The 19,041-nt window shown below is 43.5% G+C and overlaps 1 protein-coding gene across 14 annotated transcripts in view; it reads right to left on the bottom strand.

Moving 5' to 3' along the window:
• The window catches only part of Sipa1l1 (signal induced proliferation associated 1 like 1), a 284,116-nt gene that overhangs the window by 87,787 nt on the left and 177,288 nt on the right, over window positions 1–19,041 (bottom strand). For all 14 annotated transcript variants that reach the window (XM_075948065.1, XM_075948069.1, XM_075948061.1 and 11 more), the window contains 2 exons: window positions 7,835–7,965; window positions 3,607–3,795 (listed from right to left, as the gene is read on the bottom strand). In XM_075948065.1, coding sequence (XP_075804180.1) covers window positions 3,607–3,795; window positions 7,835–7,965 — 320 coding nt within the window. The remainder of the gene's footprint in view (window positions 1–3,606; window positions 3,796–7,834; window positions 7,966–19,041) is intronic.

A 19,041-nucleotide genomic window follows, 5' to 3' on the forward strand; every position in this document is an offset into this window, starting at 1 on the left:
ATATTTCATTTTTAATAGGTGTGCTCTCATAGGAGGTTCGCAGAGATTAAGAGAGATAATACATGAAAAGTTGACAAATGAGTGATCATTTTATAGCCATCAATAACAAGTAAGGTTCTCTGACTCCTTTTCAAGTGCCCAGTGTTGTACACATTCCTCAACTCCTGCCAATTGGTCATGACACAATCTCTCATTTCCTGCGCAAAAAGAAATAGACAGGATACGCAGCTCTCAATGACTAGTGGAGAAAAGGCTCTGACGTAATTTAAAAGTGACTGAGTCCATACAATTTAAAAGTTCATGGAATAGATACTGAAATTCCTAGCACTGCATAATTTCCTTTAAGAACAAAAGTACTTCAAGCCAAGAAAAAGTAAAGTGAAACTTGCAATTCTTAAAAAGGCAGTATTATGCAGAACTATATAGCTAGTGCTCAGCCTCAGACAGGGGTGAGACGGCAAAAAATGCCCCCAGCTTCTGGGGCCTCAGTTGCCTTGAACATAAAACAGGCCACTGACTGAAGCAAACTGCTCAGGACACTGTGAGGATGAAATCAGGCAACGCCGGGAGAGTGATCAGGACGTGGTAATAGTGCAATGCACACCTATGCAGTCTGCTTCTACCCTACAGATGCTTTCAGTTGGGAAACAAAAACCTGACAATAAGGCAAATAAATCCAAAGTTGGAACAAATTCTCTGAACCCCAATAAACAGTAGGCAAGAAACTCCGCCAATTGAATTATAGTTCCTCATTTTGCATAACAATAGAATTAAAATAGCTATTCGGAAAGAGTGAAAACACCCAAAAGATTGCAAGGGGAATGGGAAGAGACTCATTAAAAGAAAATATATTTATGTCTCAAATGAGTCTCTTCAGGAGTCAAAATGCCTCCCTCCACTCCTGCACGCATGACTCTGCCAGTCAAATGACAAGCAAGCCATTAGGGACTTGTGCAGCGATTGTTATATACCTTACAAAACCAAGGTCCATTTTTGCTTTATGTATGTGCAAAGAGAGAATCAAGCACAAAGGATTTGAAAGGCAAAATACAACAATATAGTGAACGAATTTGTGTTTTCTTTTTCCAGGCATATTTATATTAACAGTTTAATATGGGCGGAAAAGATAATACAATGAGATTTAAAAGATTCTTTTAGTGAGTCCAGTTTCCTGGTATCACACTGAGAATCTAATACACGGACATACAAAAAGCCTAAATTAAAATGACAGATGGAAAACAGAAGTGCTTGGTAACAATATGAGTGCTGTGCACTGCACTTGCCCTCCCTCCCTCCCTCCCTCCCTCCCTCCCTCCCTCCCTCCCTCCTTCCTGGACCCCAGCCCTGAAGGCTGTGCATGGGGACAAACAGGACAGAAGCAAAAGAAGAACAGTTAAGTAAGACGTGGGGCTGCTCACCACACAGAATACCATGCTATAACTGCTAGATTCTTCTGCCTGACATTAAAATCTTATTTTATGGGATAGCATATTTAAGACACCTTTTTCAAAATAAAATCAGAGAGAGCCACTGATGGTCATATTATAATGCTTAACTAAAGAAAACAATTACCATATATTAGAATTAGTAATTTATGAAGGAAGAAATATTTTAGTAACTAAGAAAAGGAAAGTGATAATTACATAATAATGGCCAATTCTGTGAACGAAATGTAACTGAGTTGAACTCATTATGGCATTCCATTTATGTTTCCTACGCTGGAGGGACCATGAAAGGCTCATCACCATCTGCGGCCCAATACTGCAGTCACTAAAAAGATACAAAATGTGCCAGACGTCCCATAAAGATCCACAACTGGAGCATGAAACTTTAAATTTAATATGTTTAAAACAAGGGAAATGCTAATAAAACACCTTCTTTATATGAAGTAATCTGTCGTGCAGAGACTGAGAAGGTTAAGTATATGACTATGTTATCATGCCTGAGTGGGCTTCTGCCTCCTGGGTTAGTGCAGTAATTTGAAATGACTGAACTAATAAAGCTGAACCCAGCCATCCCAGTTCCTCCTCCTTTATTAGTGTCCAGGATATGTGCTGGGAGATAGTGCTCAGAGTACTCCAGCTCATGCAGCAGCCACCTTCTTAAAAAAATATTTATGTATGTATGTATGTATGTATACCATATTCTGCCTCTGTGTATGTCTGCAGGCTCATTACAGATGGTTGTGAACCACCATGTGGTTGCTGGGAATTGAACTCAGGACCTCTGGAAGATCATCTCTTCAGCCCAGCAGCAGCCACCTTCTAACGCATTTAATGTACTCCAAAGTTACACACTACAAAGTTGGACACCTGAAGGGACAATAGCTACCATGCATTGTGCAGAGCAGGAGAGAAAAAGGAGGAGTCAAAAAGCTACATCAGCTTCTGGTTCATCTTATATGCCCACTGAATAGAGGGGAAAGACTTAAAGTACCTTGAACTGGGTGTTCAATTTCAGTTTAATAAAATCAGAATTTTTGATTACGAAAATGTAGAAAAAAACTTGTTCACAAAATGCTATTCAATACCTGGTCAAAATTTACATGCAACATTCAAGCTACCTTTACCCACTTCTAGGGTAGGGTGAGGCTAAAATGCTAAAAGAAGTTAGATTAGCTGTGTTCAAATGACTCCAAGCAGAACGTGGCCTGCACTGTCAGATGGCAAGGGTTAAGTCCTCTGACGCAGCCTCTACTCAGATCATTTAATCACCAAGCACCCTGACCAAAGGACATCATGACTGGGGACAGAGAATGGAGGCAGCAATCATTAGCATTTTAATGATGCTACACCTTAGTTTCAAATTTCTACACTTAAAACTCCAGGATAAAATGCATCTTTAAAAATACTATGAAGCTGGGCAGTGATGGCACAGGCCTTTAATCCCAGCACTCGAGAGGCAGAAGCAGGCAGATCTCTGCAAGTGTGAGGGCAGCCTGGTCTACAAGAGCTAGTTCCAGGACAGGCTCCAAAGCTACAGAGAAACCCGGCCTCGAAAAACAAAACAAAAAGACAGTACTATGAAGAGCAGACTTTCTAAACTTTAAGCTTTTAGGAACGGTATAGTTAAAGCTTGGAGCAGATGACTGTGTTTGAATCCTGGTTCCCTAACTTATATATAGTTTAAAACTGAATTTATTACATAATCTCTTTGTGCCTCGTGTTCCCCATCTTTACAACGGGGATGGTCAGGGATGGTAACAGAGCCATTCTCTTGAGGTTGGAAGGCAAAATGGGATAACATACTTGAAACACACACGACAGAACCTGTTGAGCACATTCAGTGGTGCTTACCAGTATCATTCTAATTATTAGTAATGTAATATTATTATAGCTACCATTACTGTTCATACTGCCATGTCTTTTCCCCTACATACTCAGAAACCCATCACATGTGCGGGTGACCATGGAAAGAGCTGAACATGGCTAAAACCCTCTATCTACCAGCTTCGACACAGAGAAACCAGAAGAGAAGCGGCCAGATGAGCAATCGCAGCCAGTATCCTTTATACTAAATGGCACAGCTCTCCCCACCTAAGACTGTTCTGGAAACCTAGTAAGGAACCCAAGCAGCAAGGATGGGGTCCCTCAGTGCCACACCTACCCCTTGCTCGTCCAGCTTCATGAGCTGCTCCGTGACTTTGGGCGTGTTGAAGGCCAGGCGCAGGCACTGCACATTGAGCTCTGGAATCACGTGCTCCAGCACCTCTTTCAGAGGCAGCCCTCTGGCCGTAGAGTGCTTGGCTGTGGAGGGAACGGCATCCTCCAGGACAGACCCTCTCAGCGTCATGAGCTACAAGAGAGAGAAGACTATGGTGAGGTGTCAGTACAGCATGAGGTACTGAATAGACGTGGGCTCTGGAGGCCTGGACAGTTCTGTCCCAGGCTATAAGACAGCTGCCAACCGGGCAGTCAGTGAAGTGGAGGAGAGAGAGAAGCAATACAGAATATCCAATGCATGAAAAATGAGGTCAACACTTCTAAGAAACTCCACACAAGGTCAAAAAACTCATGATATATTTATTATAGCATTGAATTGTTCACATAAGTGGCAAAGGTAGCCTGTCCTCACGGGGACCACTAAGAACAAGGTCTCTGTGTTACTGCACACTGGAGGAGGCCATCCAGAGACACGCAAGAATTCTCAAATGTGTATGGTGTACTTCTTTGGTTTTTCAAGACAGGGTTTCTCTGTGGCTTTGGAGCCTGTCCTGGAACTAGCTCTTGTAGACCAGGCTGGCCTTGAACTCACAGAGATCTGCCTGTCTCTGTCTCCTGAGTGCTGGAATTAAAAGTGTGTGCCACCACCGCCCAGCTCGTATGGTGCACTTCTTAAATGACACAGGTATGAGGGGGGATAACGCTTTACATTTCCCAACGTGTGACTGAGAAAAGCTGCTCACATCTCATACCAGCAGTGATTACATAGTCCACGGCAAGAGAAATGACCTCTAGCTATTATCAAACATAACCTCAAGCAATGGCGCCCTTTATTAACAGGGATTTATTAGAGAAACATAAACCCAGGCAGAAAGCCTATAGTAGTCTCGATCAAAGTTCCACGTGGCAAAACTGCTTGTGAATTTAACCAAAGCTCGATGATCTAAGAAATAAAACAGATTTCCATTAAATAGGGAGTAAGGTGACAGCTGACAGAGTACATGTTTGGGGGTGTGTGTGGCATTTAACAGGAAGAGGCATGAGAAATACACACACACACACACACACACACAATTTAGGGAAGGCTATTCACTGAAGAAAATAGACAATCTAAAGGCAGAAAAGAAATGACAGCGGCTCAGGCCACTAGAAAAAAAAAACTTCAGGTGACATTAGACATTGGTTATAGGGGAAAAAAAGAAAGGAAGGAGGAAAGGAGGAAAGGAGGAAGGGAAAGTCAGGGTTTGAGTGGGAAAGGAGGTCAGCTGAGCTGAACCTGAGACAGGACATCAAAGCTGGGCAGTGGAGCTGGGGACAAAGGACAGAAGGCACTGCAGCTGGTAAAGAGCTTTGTGCCCCCTGGCTCCACTGTGCAATCTCACCAGGTGTCCTGAAGAAATGACGTGCACAACTGGAGAAATTAAGTAAAATACAAGACAGAATTCCAGAATGTGAAGCTGCACTCCACCCCTCGCCCTGCAAGGGGGCTGCTTCCATAGCACAGTAAGGAACAATGGAAGTCTCATCCTCATGAGGCTTCCATTCCGGTGGGAGAAACAGAAAACAAACAAAATAAATAGGTGCACTATGCAAGGCTGTCTTGAGTCTTAATAAAAAGGTACAGGATCAGATATTAAATGTGAGAGAGCAGAAAATTCAGTTTGATGAACGCCAAAGGACCCTGCGGCTCATGAGCACAAGTTAGAGGGAGAATGCGGGAGGCCCTGGGAACACTTGAGGAGCAAAGCACGGAAGCCTTCCAAGTCCAGCGGGGAAGCCCCACTGAGAAGACAGTGCCAAGGGAGTTAGCTGCAGGAGGGGTTCAGGGAGAACTCGGGTATACTGGCTCCAGACCAGCAAGTACTTGGGCTCTGCAGAAGGGCACAGAGAGCTGAAGGATGCCAAAGGAAGAATGCAGAGTTCTAGACAGCATTTCACAGAGATTCCCCACTGGGGGAAAGGATGTAGAACTAGGCCTGAGCCTTGGGGATGGGAGTGGTTGAATTCCGGATACACAGTATTTGGAGACAAGATTGCAAAGGTTGCTGACAGACTAAACTTGAGGCAGGAATGAGAAGAAATAATTCAGTGTGACGTCAGGATTTCTGTTCCAAACAAACAATTATAAAAATGGCCAGGGACTGAAGCATATTAATTTGACCCTAAACAACAAGCGCAATGTCTTTCTGAACAGCATGTCACTTGAAATTTTCAGTGAAAGGCCAAGAGAAAGGACTTACTGGATGAGCCCTGCAGGAAGAGGGCCAGGCCTATAACTGGAGACTAGTAGGAGGGGACAGGGCCTAGACAGTTAGTTACAGCATGGGAGAAAGAGGAGAAGGGAGAGGCGGGAGCCAGAGGGGTTCAGGCAGGGACCCCTGTACTGCTCAGGACAGCAGTTACCACTGGACAGGAAGGAAGAACGCCAGGCAAGTTCAGGGGCATCAGTGCAGGGCCTGAGAAGAACCGGCCTACAGAAAAGAATCCACCTCAGCTTTACATGTAGGAGGCTAGATCATGGTAAAGGCAACAATACCACAAAAAAGGCTGGAAAGTTAGGATAGAGCTTCAACCAGAATTATGTGTATATATGTTTAGTGGATGGGGCTGCCACACATGGGGGGATAGGTGCTTGCTGGAGAGCTGAGAAAGACAGCAACAGACAAACCACTTGGAAATAAAAATTGGGTGAATGAGAAGTCTAATAGATCTGGGAAGACAGAAAAGGGCTCACTTTGAGCCACCAGCTCTGTTACAGGAAACCCATGAATACAGGTGGGCTCTTCACTCCTCCCTGGTCACTACAAACAACATATTAGATACACAAGCCTTGCCTTTAAACCCCTATTTTTAATTTCTCCAGAGTTTAAGCTCGGAAACAATTAGGAAGTGAAGTCAACCCTTGAATCTTTCCCTGTATTCACTGAAGGAAAAGCCAAGTACTCTATTTAAACCAATTTCAAAACCATTATTTTCTTGATACCTCAGGGGTATTGGGCATTGATACCTAAGAACAATCCTAAAGTGAATTAGGAGCTGGGGGATTACACTGATGGCTGGAATAAATTACATACACGCTTGGAAAGAAAAAGGCAAAAAGACCCTCAGAGCCCCCAATGTGTCCACACGGATTTCTGGTTTAAATGCTTTATAGGCTATTTTATTTTCTCTTTCTTAAAAACTTGAACTTTATCTAAAAACGAAAGCCCACATATGCAGCCTCCTAAGAGTTCTGGAAGGTCGAGCAGGAGGTGCAGTGGAGGAGGCATGTGTCGTCAAGCCTTACAATGGAGGTCCGTCTCCAGAATACACATGGTGGAAGAACAGAGTCAAGGCAAGGCCTGCAGCTGTCCTCTGAACTTCACCTAACACACATGCACACAATAAATAAAGTCATGAAAAGTATTTGAAGACCTCGGGGAGGCTGTTTCACTCATAAACAGATCACTCTCTGCCTCTGACAATACATGTTCTGGACCACAGAGAATATGCGGAAGGGACAGAAGCAGGAAGGAGCCTTTCCTTTCCTCCTGGCTCAGTAAATGTCTGCCTGTCAGTGGTGAGAAGGCTGAAGCCTTAGGGGATTCTCAGCTGTGAGACTCTGGTTCCTCAGGTGCCGAGGGCTTTTCAGATGCCCCCAATCTGTGTTTTTTAGAGTTTCACTTTCCTCTGGACCTGTCTGTCTTTCTCCACATGGAAACTCCCATTCCTTCACCACTCTCACCATGGGCTAGACTGAAAAGCCAGACGTAGGCAACCCTGCTCCCAGGCACCACCACCACCAGAACAGGCAGAACAGGCCTTTCTTCTGCAGGAGTGTGCACAGGCCATCTCAGGTGCCATTCCTCAGATGCTGTCTACTTTCATTTTTAATGAGTGACGCTCAGGAACTTGGTAAGAAAGCTAGGCTGTCTAGCTAGAAGACTCCAGGGATCTGCTGACTTCTACGCCTTTCCAGTACAGGTCACCTTGCCTGGCTTATGATATCTGGTTGCTGGGGACCAAACTCAGGTCCTAGCAAGCACTTTATCAGCTCAACTATGTCTCCAGCCCTCAGTCTTCTATGTTCTAAGAACATGGTGACTTTATCCTACTGAATTTAATCCCGGCTCCCACTTCTGCTCCACTACCCCTATAGATTAAATCCCAAACCTTACTCACTTGCAACTTACCTCACTAGTTCTAAAAATGATCCGGTAGTTGTATGGTGATCCATTTTCTTTCATTTCTTCTGGTTTTTCCCTTCGAATGCTCACAGCCACCGGACCAAGATTCTCATCAGCCCCAAAATAGTTCCAGTGTTCTTAGGTAAAACAAGATAAAATGATATTAGACCATTTATCTAACACTGTTTGTGTTCAACATCACTTCCCAGGAATTATGAGTAAGACAGAAGTACGTTTAATACATTCTATCATCCTTCACTGAGCAAGAAATACTAAGGCTACCTAGGGCTTGTTCTAGAGGAGACGGTATGGAGAAGGCCTGCTGGGTTCTTACTATTCCGCACTCACTATTCTAAGTTCCTCGTGTGCTTTCTCCCCATGTCGCACTGTCTGAGTAGTGCTACAGCTTATATGTACCTGGTGTTAGGGCTTTATCACTGAGACATAAGAGTTTGAGGAGAGGGGTTTCTCCTGGGTTAAAGTGACGTCCCTGCACTGGAAAAATGAGCCACTTGAGCCCTATGCTCCCAGGAAGCGTATGCCAGGTAGAGGAGCTCAGAGGAACAGACTTCCCTGTGCCCAGTAGGCGGCTAGACCCAGGGTTCTTGGCCTTATCAACAATTCCCATGGAATGAAATAAACTATGGCCACATAACCTACAGAGTACAGTGGACTGGGAAAGCAGGCATCTCCTAGCCAACCAGTGTGCCCTGGTGACTCGTATGATTCTCGATGCTCTCAACTGTACTAGGTCCCAAGCGTTAGCATGGCCTTGGCAGAGGTGAGGTAGAGTATTGGGAAAGTTTCCGTCTAACAAGAAGGCAGGTGGAAGTCAAAATTGAGTTAGCTGGGATCAGTGACGGAGTGCTTGCCTAGTGTACGTGAGGGCCTAGATCCAATCCTTAGCACTGAAAAGACTTATAGGAAATAGCAAACTGATACTTACTGGCACATGGACATATACCTCAAAAGTTAAAACTGTTGATATGAATATGAAATGTTTACAGATGAGAAAACCCATACAACACAACAGTATGTGACGAGCAAAGCATGTTACTTAGTTTCCAAACTCCCAAAACGTTTGCTTTTTATTGTTCTATGTCATCTACATGTGACATGAATAAATAATTAAGTCATTACATGGTACATTGTTGGCATACAAAATGCATATTTAAAACATGTTATTCCCATACAAAATACATACACATTTGAAAATCCATGAGAATAATAAGAAATAATTTAGCATATCTAATCATATGGTTTTGAAATTTAGAAAATGCTTGTGAAAATATTTTGCAAATAAACACTAATGAACAATTAAAAAGATATAATCACAAACACTGTAGGCTCTGAAAATATTATAATCCATGGAAATTCAAAATAAGAAAACACAATGAAAATACAGGCAACAAGCATTTCATACATGGACAACTGAGAAACAACCCCATAAACGCCACAAATTCAAACACTCACGTACACCCTCAAAGCACAGCACACGAGAACCACACTCACAGATTATTTACTCTTACTTTGCACACAATTCTAACAAGCTTGGTTGTCTGGTCTTCCAGCCCACAGCTCTATTCAGAGAGGTGACATAATTCCCGGTGTTGACAAAGTCCAGGGTGCAGGGCATGCAGACAGCAATGTGATAGGACAACTGACGACAAGGAGAGAAACAGGGAGTGGGAGACAGAAATAGTATAAAAAAGTCGACAAGAACTTAAAGGAAAACAAGACAGCATCGAGACCATTTACTGAAGGGACAACTCAGAAACCCTGGGAGGAGTCTTCAATCCTGCAGTGCAGAACAACAGCGGATCTGCAAAGGGGCCTGTGGGCCACACACACTGCACTTCCTTCTAAGTTCAAAGACTCCAGTTCATACACAGTTCATGTGTCTCAGGTGGGTGGGATTGCTGCTCCAGCTGCTGGACAATTCACAGAGACACAGCACTCCATTTCGTCATCAGAGCCCTCTGCCTTAAGGCTCCTTCCCTGGTCAGCTCTCGGCTTCCGCGGGGCTAACCTTAGCAAGCACTAGTGCTGTCGACATGAAACCGGGAAAGCAAAGGCTTTCAGAGGCCACCTTGATGCACACAGAGGCACCTTCAGCCAGACTCCGGCTTCATCCCCTCCATCCTGGCCTCTGCTCGCTCTGCACTTCCAGGAACACACATAGGCCTGGTCACCGCCTGCTCAACTCTCACTGACTCCTCTCTAGCTGCTCGCGCTCGCTCTCTCTCTCTCTCTCTCTCTCTCTCTCTCTCTCTCTCTCTCTCTCTCTCTCTCTCTCTCTCTCTCCTCACCCTTCGACAGTAAACAGTCCATTCCTCTTTTTCCCACGGGAAACTTCTGTGCAAGCCTTCACGTTAGATCCCTGAGCTCACTTCCACTACACGGCTGCCTCAGAGGGAGAACAACCAGGGCTTTTGTTGTTTACTTTGTTCAAACTCTGAACATCTAGTGCAGATGGTCTTTTTTTTTCTAGAACACTCTTACTCCCTGATTATCACCTTCTGATTACTCCTCAACCACTGTGGCTGTTTTTGCTTGATTCTATCTCTTATTCTTGACTAACCCATCCATTCTGAGGTTTTCAACTGCTAGTTCTATGTGAACCTTCCCATGGGAACTAGGCAGCACTCCTAGCTGCCCCAGTTCCAACAACCACTGCATTCACCCAGACACCAGGTGAGAACAGGCACACCCCTTGAATGCAATCCCCTAAGAATCTCTCACTGTCTACTGTCTCTCCCACGCTCTCTATACTCATCTCTGCCTCATTTCCTCCAAGCCCACAGTGCAGTCAGACACTCCTTTTGAAATGCAGTTCTGGCCAATCCCAACGAAGCTTTACATTCACTCACGGGTTCTCAGAGGCCTTGGATATTTTTCATGGCTTCCTAAAAGGTCTTTATGATCTCACTTGCTCACTTGGTTGGAGCAATTCTAGAACCAGACCTTTCCTCTCACACATGAGGGCCACTTAAACTTCTTCAGTTGTCCAGCTCCCACAACCATGCTTCATTTATTTGCATGCTCTAACTCAGTCTCACCCAGAGTGCCCTGAGGTGTCTTCTAAAAGAAAATCCAAAAAAACGAGTGCACTGGAAGGATTTACATAGTAAAACTAGTACTTTGAAGGTATTAAGAATTCCCAACAGGATTAGTGAAAATAAATATTTCATGTATCTCAAAGACAAAGGTGTAGAAGCCATTATAAAACAAAAGGCACAAATTTAAACAATCACTTTAGTATTAATTGGGATATACAAGTATTACTGTAAAATTAAAGAATGAAAATGAAAAATACATTTCTTTTTTGGTGTCAGGATCAAAACCTGGATATCTGTGCATGCTTTCCCCATCTATTTCTGAACTGGGCCGGGGTAATGGGATAATTGTCAACACACTTCAAACAGTTTCCTCAAGCTCTATCTTCAAATACACCCACCTCTTGTCTGATAAGGCCAGACAGATCTTTCTGAACTTATATACCTCTTTGTACAGACACATCATTTTAAAAAATGAACAAGGAATTCTAGCTATTATTTCTACAGCAGTGTCTTGAACAGTCTCCATCTATGTGAGTCCCACAGGTATAAACAGAGGTTATGGTCTGGTTCACTGTGATAACCCATTCTATCAGGATCAGACTGTGAATATTCAAAAAATCTCATGCTGTGTAAGAATTGTGCAATAAAACCCATGTTGGTACACAACCCCTCATTTTGCCTATAGAGTTACAGGAACGGGAGTGAACCCCTCAAGCACACAACACAAGTTCACTCAACTTAAAATTCCTGATGTGATGTATTGTCCGGAGACGAGTATAATTGGCCAAGCCATTGTAAATTGGATTTTAGATTTTGATCTCAAGACAAATGTGTCAGATTCTACATGGTCAGTCTAGTCTCTGACCATGCCTGCCTCTGTCCATCCATTTCAGCATCTTTCTCTCAGCATCCCAGCCTCTGCTCCTCTGTGTAGCTTTGAAGCCTGCCTGGAATTCACTTTGTAGACCAGGTTAGGCTCAAACTCACAGAGATCCGCCTACCTCTGCCTCCTTAGTGCTAGGATTAAAGGTGTGGGAACCACTGTCCTGCTTCCTTCCCTCTTCAGCCAGCCACCTCCATTCTTGGCAAGAACAGACAAGGAGCTTATCCAGGCAGATGCACAGTTGGCTCTGCCTTTCTTCTGGTGTGGAAAAACGAGAGGGGAAGAAAGCAGAGATGACACTAGCCAGGGATTCCGGGTGAGGAGAGTGAGAGGAAGAAAAGCGAGGATGGGGAGCTGCAGACCTGAGTGGGCGTGCTGCTAGACGACGTAACCCGGGCATGACAGTCAAATCAGCACGGTGACATGCAAGAGCCCAAGACACCGTCATCATACTTTCAGAGGCATGGCAACTGGAAGCTCTGGGCAGTCACAAGCACTAAACTGCAGCCCCAGAATCAGGTGTATCCACTAATGATATCAAAGTTCACTTTCTTAGCAATTATATCTACACGGTGTTCCCAGGTATTCCTAAAATTTTATAAACAACAAATAGGTAAGCACGGTTTGGTGGGCACAGGGTGTGCAGTCTGCTTACAGCACATGCTCTGCTTTACTCATGATTTGCAAAGATTTTTTTGTGTTGACAGGAGACATATTAGTATCATTCCATAATCTGATTCCTCCCAATCTTTACTACTCATAATGAATATTCTGACAAATGTTTATCCTCAAGTTTTGTTTTGGTTTGGTTTATGTGTGGTGTACATGTGAGGAGGCATGCTAACATCTGTGGGCACATGTGTTCATGTGTGTAGAGGACTATGTTGATTATGTTGGGTATCTTCCAAGATGGCACACCATCTTACATATTGAAACCATGTCTTCTGAGAGCTGGCCACTTGGCTGAATAGCTCGTCAGTTTGCTCTGGGGTTCCTGATTGCACCTCTGTGGATTACAAGCGGGCCACCATGCCCACTGACCTTTGCATGGTTTCTGGGAGCCAAACTCAGCAGCAGACACACCAACTACAGAGACATGCCTGTGATGAAGGAAGGTCATTGGTTAAGTAATAAAGAAACTGCTTGGCCTCATAGGTTAAAACATAGGTGGGAGGAGTAAACAGAACAGAATGCTGGGAGGAAGAGGAAGTGAGCTCAGACTCGACAGCTCTGCTCTCTGGAGCAGAGACGCCATGCTCCGCTCTCCCGGGCAGACACACGCGATGAAGCTCCAACCCAGGATGGACGTAGGCTAGAATCTTCCTGGTAAGACCGGTGCTACACAGATGATTAGAAATGGGCTAAATTAATATGTGAGAATTAGCCTAGAAGAGGCTAGATAGAAATGGGCCAAGCAGTGTTTAAATGAATACAGTTTGTGTGTTGTTATTTCGGGGCACAAGCTAGCAGGCGGCCTGGGTGCTGGGGACGCAGCCCCACCGCTCCCATTACAACATGCCTGGAACCCCCAAAGTTTTCTTATGGAGTATGAAATCTAACAAGAACACTCAGGAACCCTATCATTCCTGGGACATTCCACGTATATATGGCCAATTCATTCACAATTATATTGAGTATCTGACATTCTTAGAGATAAGAAAGGTGGATGGTTGGGAACTCCAGGAACTGTATCAAATGCAGTCACTCCATCTGTGCTTACGCTATGTGGACACATGTGCCGTCAAAAAAGTCACGCCTAGCATTTTAACTACAAAGGAGAAAAGGTAGGCTGAGCCACAGAGTTACAGTCTTCTACCACAGTTTCTGGATTGCTCACACTGGTTTTTGTATTTGTTATCTGTGTGTTAGCATTTCAGTTACACAGTTCCTTAGGGACATTGTACTCTCGACTGAATATAATTATGAATAATTAAGATACACCTCAAATTTTTACTCAATAATTTATAAAAGTATAATTTATGGCTTAAATACTTACATAAAATCATCAGCTTAAAATTTTAAATGGGGAAAATAAAGAGTGAAAAGACAAGTTAACACCAACCAGCTAAACGGTCTATCTTCTTCCTAGCACCACTGGAAATGCCTCTGACATGAAAAGTAAAACAATACAAAGAAGCCCCTGGTAGAGCTGGGACTCCCACCCCAGAGATGGACCCCAAACATTTCAGGAATCAGCATGATAACATATATTAAAGCCATAAAAACACTCACATTCTAATCTTATAGTTACCCCCAACTGATTACGTGGAAGAGTCAACCCCCCCCCCCATTTTCTCTAGAAAAGACAGTAAGAGACATGGGGGTGGGGTGGGGGCTGTGCCTGCAGTAAGCCTAAGAGATGAGCTCTATTGTCTATTAGGAGACAAAGGATCAGGGGCTGTTGTACAAACCCCAATTGTAACAACCTCATTCTTTCTCATATTTCACACTATTATTTCGGGTTCAGTCGTTACAGGTTATCCTATGAACTTTGACCTCTAATATGTTCATTTCCAGAGAATCTGAAGGAAGCTAGGAAAGGTGCCTGAGAAGAACATGGGTTTCCCTGGGCTCTTCATTTCTGCTTTCTGGGTTCAATCAGTTCCCATATTTTGTTTTCTTACTATGAATATTAACATTAAAGATAAAGCTAGAATACTGGGAATAACAGGACAGAAACAAAGGTGGGAAACGGTCAGCGGTTTAAAGAAACTTGAGGTGTGCCTTTCGAGAGTCTCACAGTCTCGTCCCCAAGGGTTTATTCTACTGTGAGGGCAGAGCTTCTATGAGAACTAAGTGCCCAGGACTGGTCGCCATGGGGACAGCTGCACAGGGAAGGCTGCATGCTAGGGTTCTGTCCCAAAGCACCGAGCCTGTGATTACTGATGCGCAGGAGTGAGTGCCCACACTTAGGAAATGGTCAGGATTCTGAGGTTCTAAGTCACCTCTCTACAGGTAACTCTGGAAAATGGTACGATGGACATGGTGGTGTTCCCCAGAATCCCACACCTGGGGACATGTAACAGGAGGATCAATAGTTGGGTGAGACAATGAAACCCTGTGTGGAAAGGAAGGAGGGAGGGAAGGAAGGAGGCTGGCTGGCTGAAGGCATGGAGAGAGTAAATCGAGTCTTGCTGTTTAAAACTTTTGAGGGAACAGAGACATATTTCAGTGGGTAGACTGCTTGCCTAGCAATCTGAAGTCTCTGGGTTCAAACCCACCATCAATCAAAGAGCCAACCAAAAACAAAACAGTATTTGCTTAAGCAGGCTCCAACAGTCTGCTTACTTGCTATAAAATGGAAAATTTTTACTATTAAATTATGTTGACCTTAATAAACTCCATCAAAATGATCATAGCAAAAATGTAAAGAACTGTTTAAATAAAGGGCAAATGAGTAAGAGACTCATGAGTGTTCTACTATCATCAGCCCATGACAAATGTCTAACAATTATCTTTCAAAAATTCTATTCCACAATGTTAAAAAAAATCTATCAGTTCAAAGTAGCTAAGAGAATGCTAGAGTTCATATGCAGAGAAACCATTCACATGCATATGCAAGCCCACAATAGTGAAAAAATGAGACTGAAGGAGGGTGTCTATGCCTACAGACATCAACCGATGATTGGGTCAATCCCTCAAAACCACTGTAACCACACAGTTACTTCAGGTCTCATTTCCAGAAGAGAAAAGAAAAAGAATTTCACACACTACTGAGTATCTGGAGAACAACAACAAAAGGCTACACACACAGGGGACTCTCAGCCTCAGTACCCAAAGCTACACAGGCTATCCCAATCCCTCGGTTCATACTACACATTAGCATCAAACATTCACTTATATATCCCAAGCAACCTAACCTGTGGTCCTGATCACTGAGGTGTGTTTGCATTGCTATGGCTCAATACAAACCCAAGGTATCCCATACAAACAAGGGTGCCATGGTGACTGGATGAGCTGTAGGCAAGGGCTTGAGCCTTGGAGGGGCTGCAAGGCTTGGGAGTCGGTCAAGGTTCCTTGATGGGCAGACAGGAAGGAAGACTAACTGAGTGTTTACTGGGACAGGGAAGGAATGGCTGCTGGAGGGGGCTGGCAGGAAGAAGGAGGCATTCCCACAGTTACAAGTGAGGGTTTCTACTCTCTACCCTGCTGGATGCTCTTTTACCCCACAATGACATGTCCTGGTGGAGCACTCACAACTTTCCAGTACGAGCCCTCAGCCCTTCTGTGTTAAGGGAGGCTACATGGGACAAAAGCCCCTCAGAGCTGCAGGGGAAGAACTCACAAAATAGGTACTAAATGTTATCTGAACATCGAAAAAGTAAAGAAATGAACACGTGGTTATTTGTATATTTAAATCTAGTGTAAAAGTTCTTGGGGTAGTCCTGTGCATAGAAAAAAAACTTTATTTTTTGTATCACCATACTATTTTCTATAACAAGCAAGCCTATTTATGCTTTGGGGGGGGTTGTTTGTTTTTATTGTTTGTTTGTTTTGTTTTTGAGGCAGGATCTTTCTATATAGCCTGGTTGTCGTGGAACTCACTGTGTAGACCAGACTGGCCTGGAACTTAGACCTGCCTCTGCCTTCTGAGTTCTGGATTAAAGGAGTGTGCCACCATACCCAAATCTACTTATGCTTTTTAAAGTTGGCTCTTTTCCTGGATAGAATGAGGGTCTCATACTGCTCTACATGCAGCAACCACTGAGATGCAACCCTGATTTCCCTCTTGGAAAAACTTGCCATTGGTTCGGCCCCACAAAAAAAGCAATTAGCTGAGTTTCTGACCTCGCGATCTGTGGCAGTTAGGCAGCTGAGTGAGCCACACTCTGCCAGAGCAGCCTTTAGTTGGTACCTAAGCATGTGGATAGGGGCAAGGGAGGAAGTGACATGGCCAGGCACCTGCTCCCCTGTTGAATGTTCTTACTCTAGTACTAGGGAGTTTAGCTAGAGGTTGTGGAGCAGTGTGGCTCTCTGACTCTCAGTATCCTCTCTTTGCTTCACTTTCATTCTACCTATGATGCTCATTTAACAGACTGGGACATGAGACACAGCTCTTGATAGCAAAACAGGATACATCAGCTCAGACGCTGTCACTTTAATACAAATCATGTCATTGCCATGTTCTAGAGAGCACTGCTACAGATGGCCGACTACAAGACAAAAAGAGAGAAGCAGCAACCAGACTTTATAGGTACAAATGAACCCTAAATTTCCTATCACAAGGCCAGCATACTCAACTGTGTACTCATGCATGCTCGTGAGCGTGCATGTGTGTATACATATGCATTTGTGTGTTGTATGAAGAGGAAGGTAAGAACAATCAAGTCACTGGCTCCGAGTTAACGGTTTTATTGGTTACTCTTTTCTATCAAATAGCCTACAACAGCTGTTTTTCTTGGCCACTGAGCAACAGGAACCCTGCCTTACCAGAACACCTTTATAACATGACACCAAGCAATGCCCCACCGACTCTCCCCCCCATTCTCTCTCGTGCACATGTGCGTGCACACACATACACACACACTACTTTTAATCACAGTCCCAATAAATACTACATCAAAGCAACCCATGCACACCTCGCTTCCATTACTGCAATTGCAGAATATATAAGACAGCTAACAGCTGGGAAAGATTCCCTTCCTACAAGCCATGCTATTCACCAGCAACACTCGAGTTAGTTACTCCACCTTAGTATCTGTCTGCCCTCTATAAAATCCTTGGTACTTTGATGTTGGTGACCAAAGAAAAACTGAACACAAAACTATGAATGTTCTTGAAGGAATACAAGTGAGTTAAATTGATGCAACCCTACTGCCCAGCATATGGTTCATCATTTAACCACAATGACAGGTTCATGCGAATATTAAAAGCATTAAGTGAGGAAACTACATAGAGAACGAAGCAGAAATACAACATATCAACAACATCCTCGCTGCCATTTCATGCTGGATGAAAAACCCAACAGGAGAGGACAAGAGAAAGCAGCAGAAGGAAGAGTGTGGGTGGTGTACTGCTTATCCAAGGGGAAAGCACTGAGTCCCTCTCTTGGTCCAGCATTTATCCAGTGAAACTCAACCTTTATGCTGGAGTCAAGTGACCTCTAATGTTTAAATCTAGAAAATAGTAATGTTTATCACAACAATGTAGTATCAAAGCAATTAGTTTCATCAGCTGAACATGATTAAATATTACATATAATACTGATTAAAGGCTATGTTTCAATACAGGAAATAATAATAATTTATTATCTAACATATAGTAGTAATAATAATAGTACTGATTTCCCCTGGAAACAGCCACAGTCCCTACAGTCAGGGACACATTAAACAGGTGAATGGACAGAGGTGCTAAAGGGGGAGACAACCACACTAGGGGTGCTACAGCCTTGTTGCTGGGGGTAAATTCCTCTTGACTATGCTATACTCTTTCCGCATAAAGATTGGGGGAAGGAGATAAGAGGTAGGCACAGATCTCACTGAGACAAAGCTACATAAAAATTATAAGGCAGAATTATTTTAATTATACTTTATTGTATTAATATATTATATTATTGTCATCACTAATTTCATATACAGTTATGCTTTTGGGGAGTTTAATTTCTGCTTCGTGTTATAATTGTCATCATTTGTTTTTTTTTTAAACAGTGTTGTTTTTCTCATTTATTTTATTTATTTATTTATTTATTTATTATGTACACAATATTCTGTCTGTGTGCATGCCTGAAGAGGGCACCAGATCTCATTACAGATGGTTGTGAGCCACCATGTGGTTGCTGGGAATTGAACTCAGGACCTTTGGAAGAGCAGACAATACTCTTAACCACTGAGCCATCTCTCCAACCCTAATTGTCATCATTTGTATGACATCATCAATAACGTAACAAATGGCTAAGAAATTCTAAGGCTTGCAGCCCAAACAGTGTTCTAAGAGCAGGCACATTCCATGACTTTCCTTGGATTGACCTCTTGAATTAGCCACTCTTTTACTGTCCCCAACACCTGGCTGACAGATGCCAGTGGCACAAGCTGGCCGCCTCTTGTGCCACACGCGCTTTCTGCTCCCACCAGCTGGACTTCATGATGGAAGCAGAATTCACTGCATCTTCCTAGAGCTGCTGAGGCCAGCTGACTTATTTTAATTATGAAGTTTAATTATAGAAGCTGACTAAATGAGCATAAAAGACAAATACGGTTTCTATGAAAACTAAACTGGCAGCTTTAGAAAGGCTTTCCAGAGGCAAGCCACTAAGAAGAAAGCTGTGGGCTAGA

Source organism: Microtus pennsylvanicus, chromosome 14 (assembly GCF_037038515.1).
Source record: "Microtus pennsylvanicus isolate mMicPen1 chromosome 14, mMicPen1.hap1, whole genome shotgun sequence".
Taxonomy (NCBI): Eukaryota; Metazoa; Chordata; class Mammalia; order Rodentia; family Cricetidae; genus Microtus; species Microtus pennsylvanicus.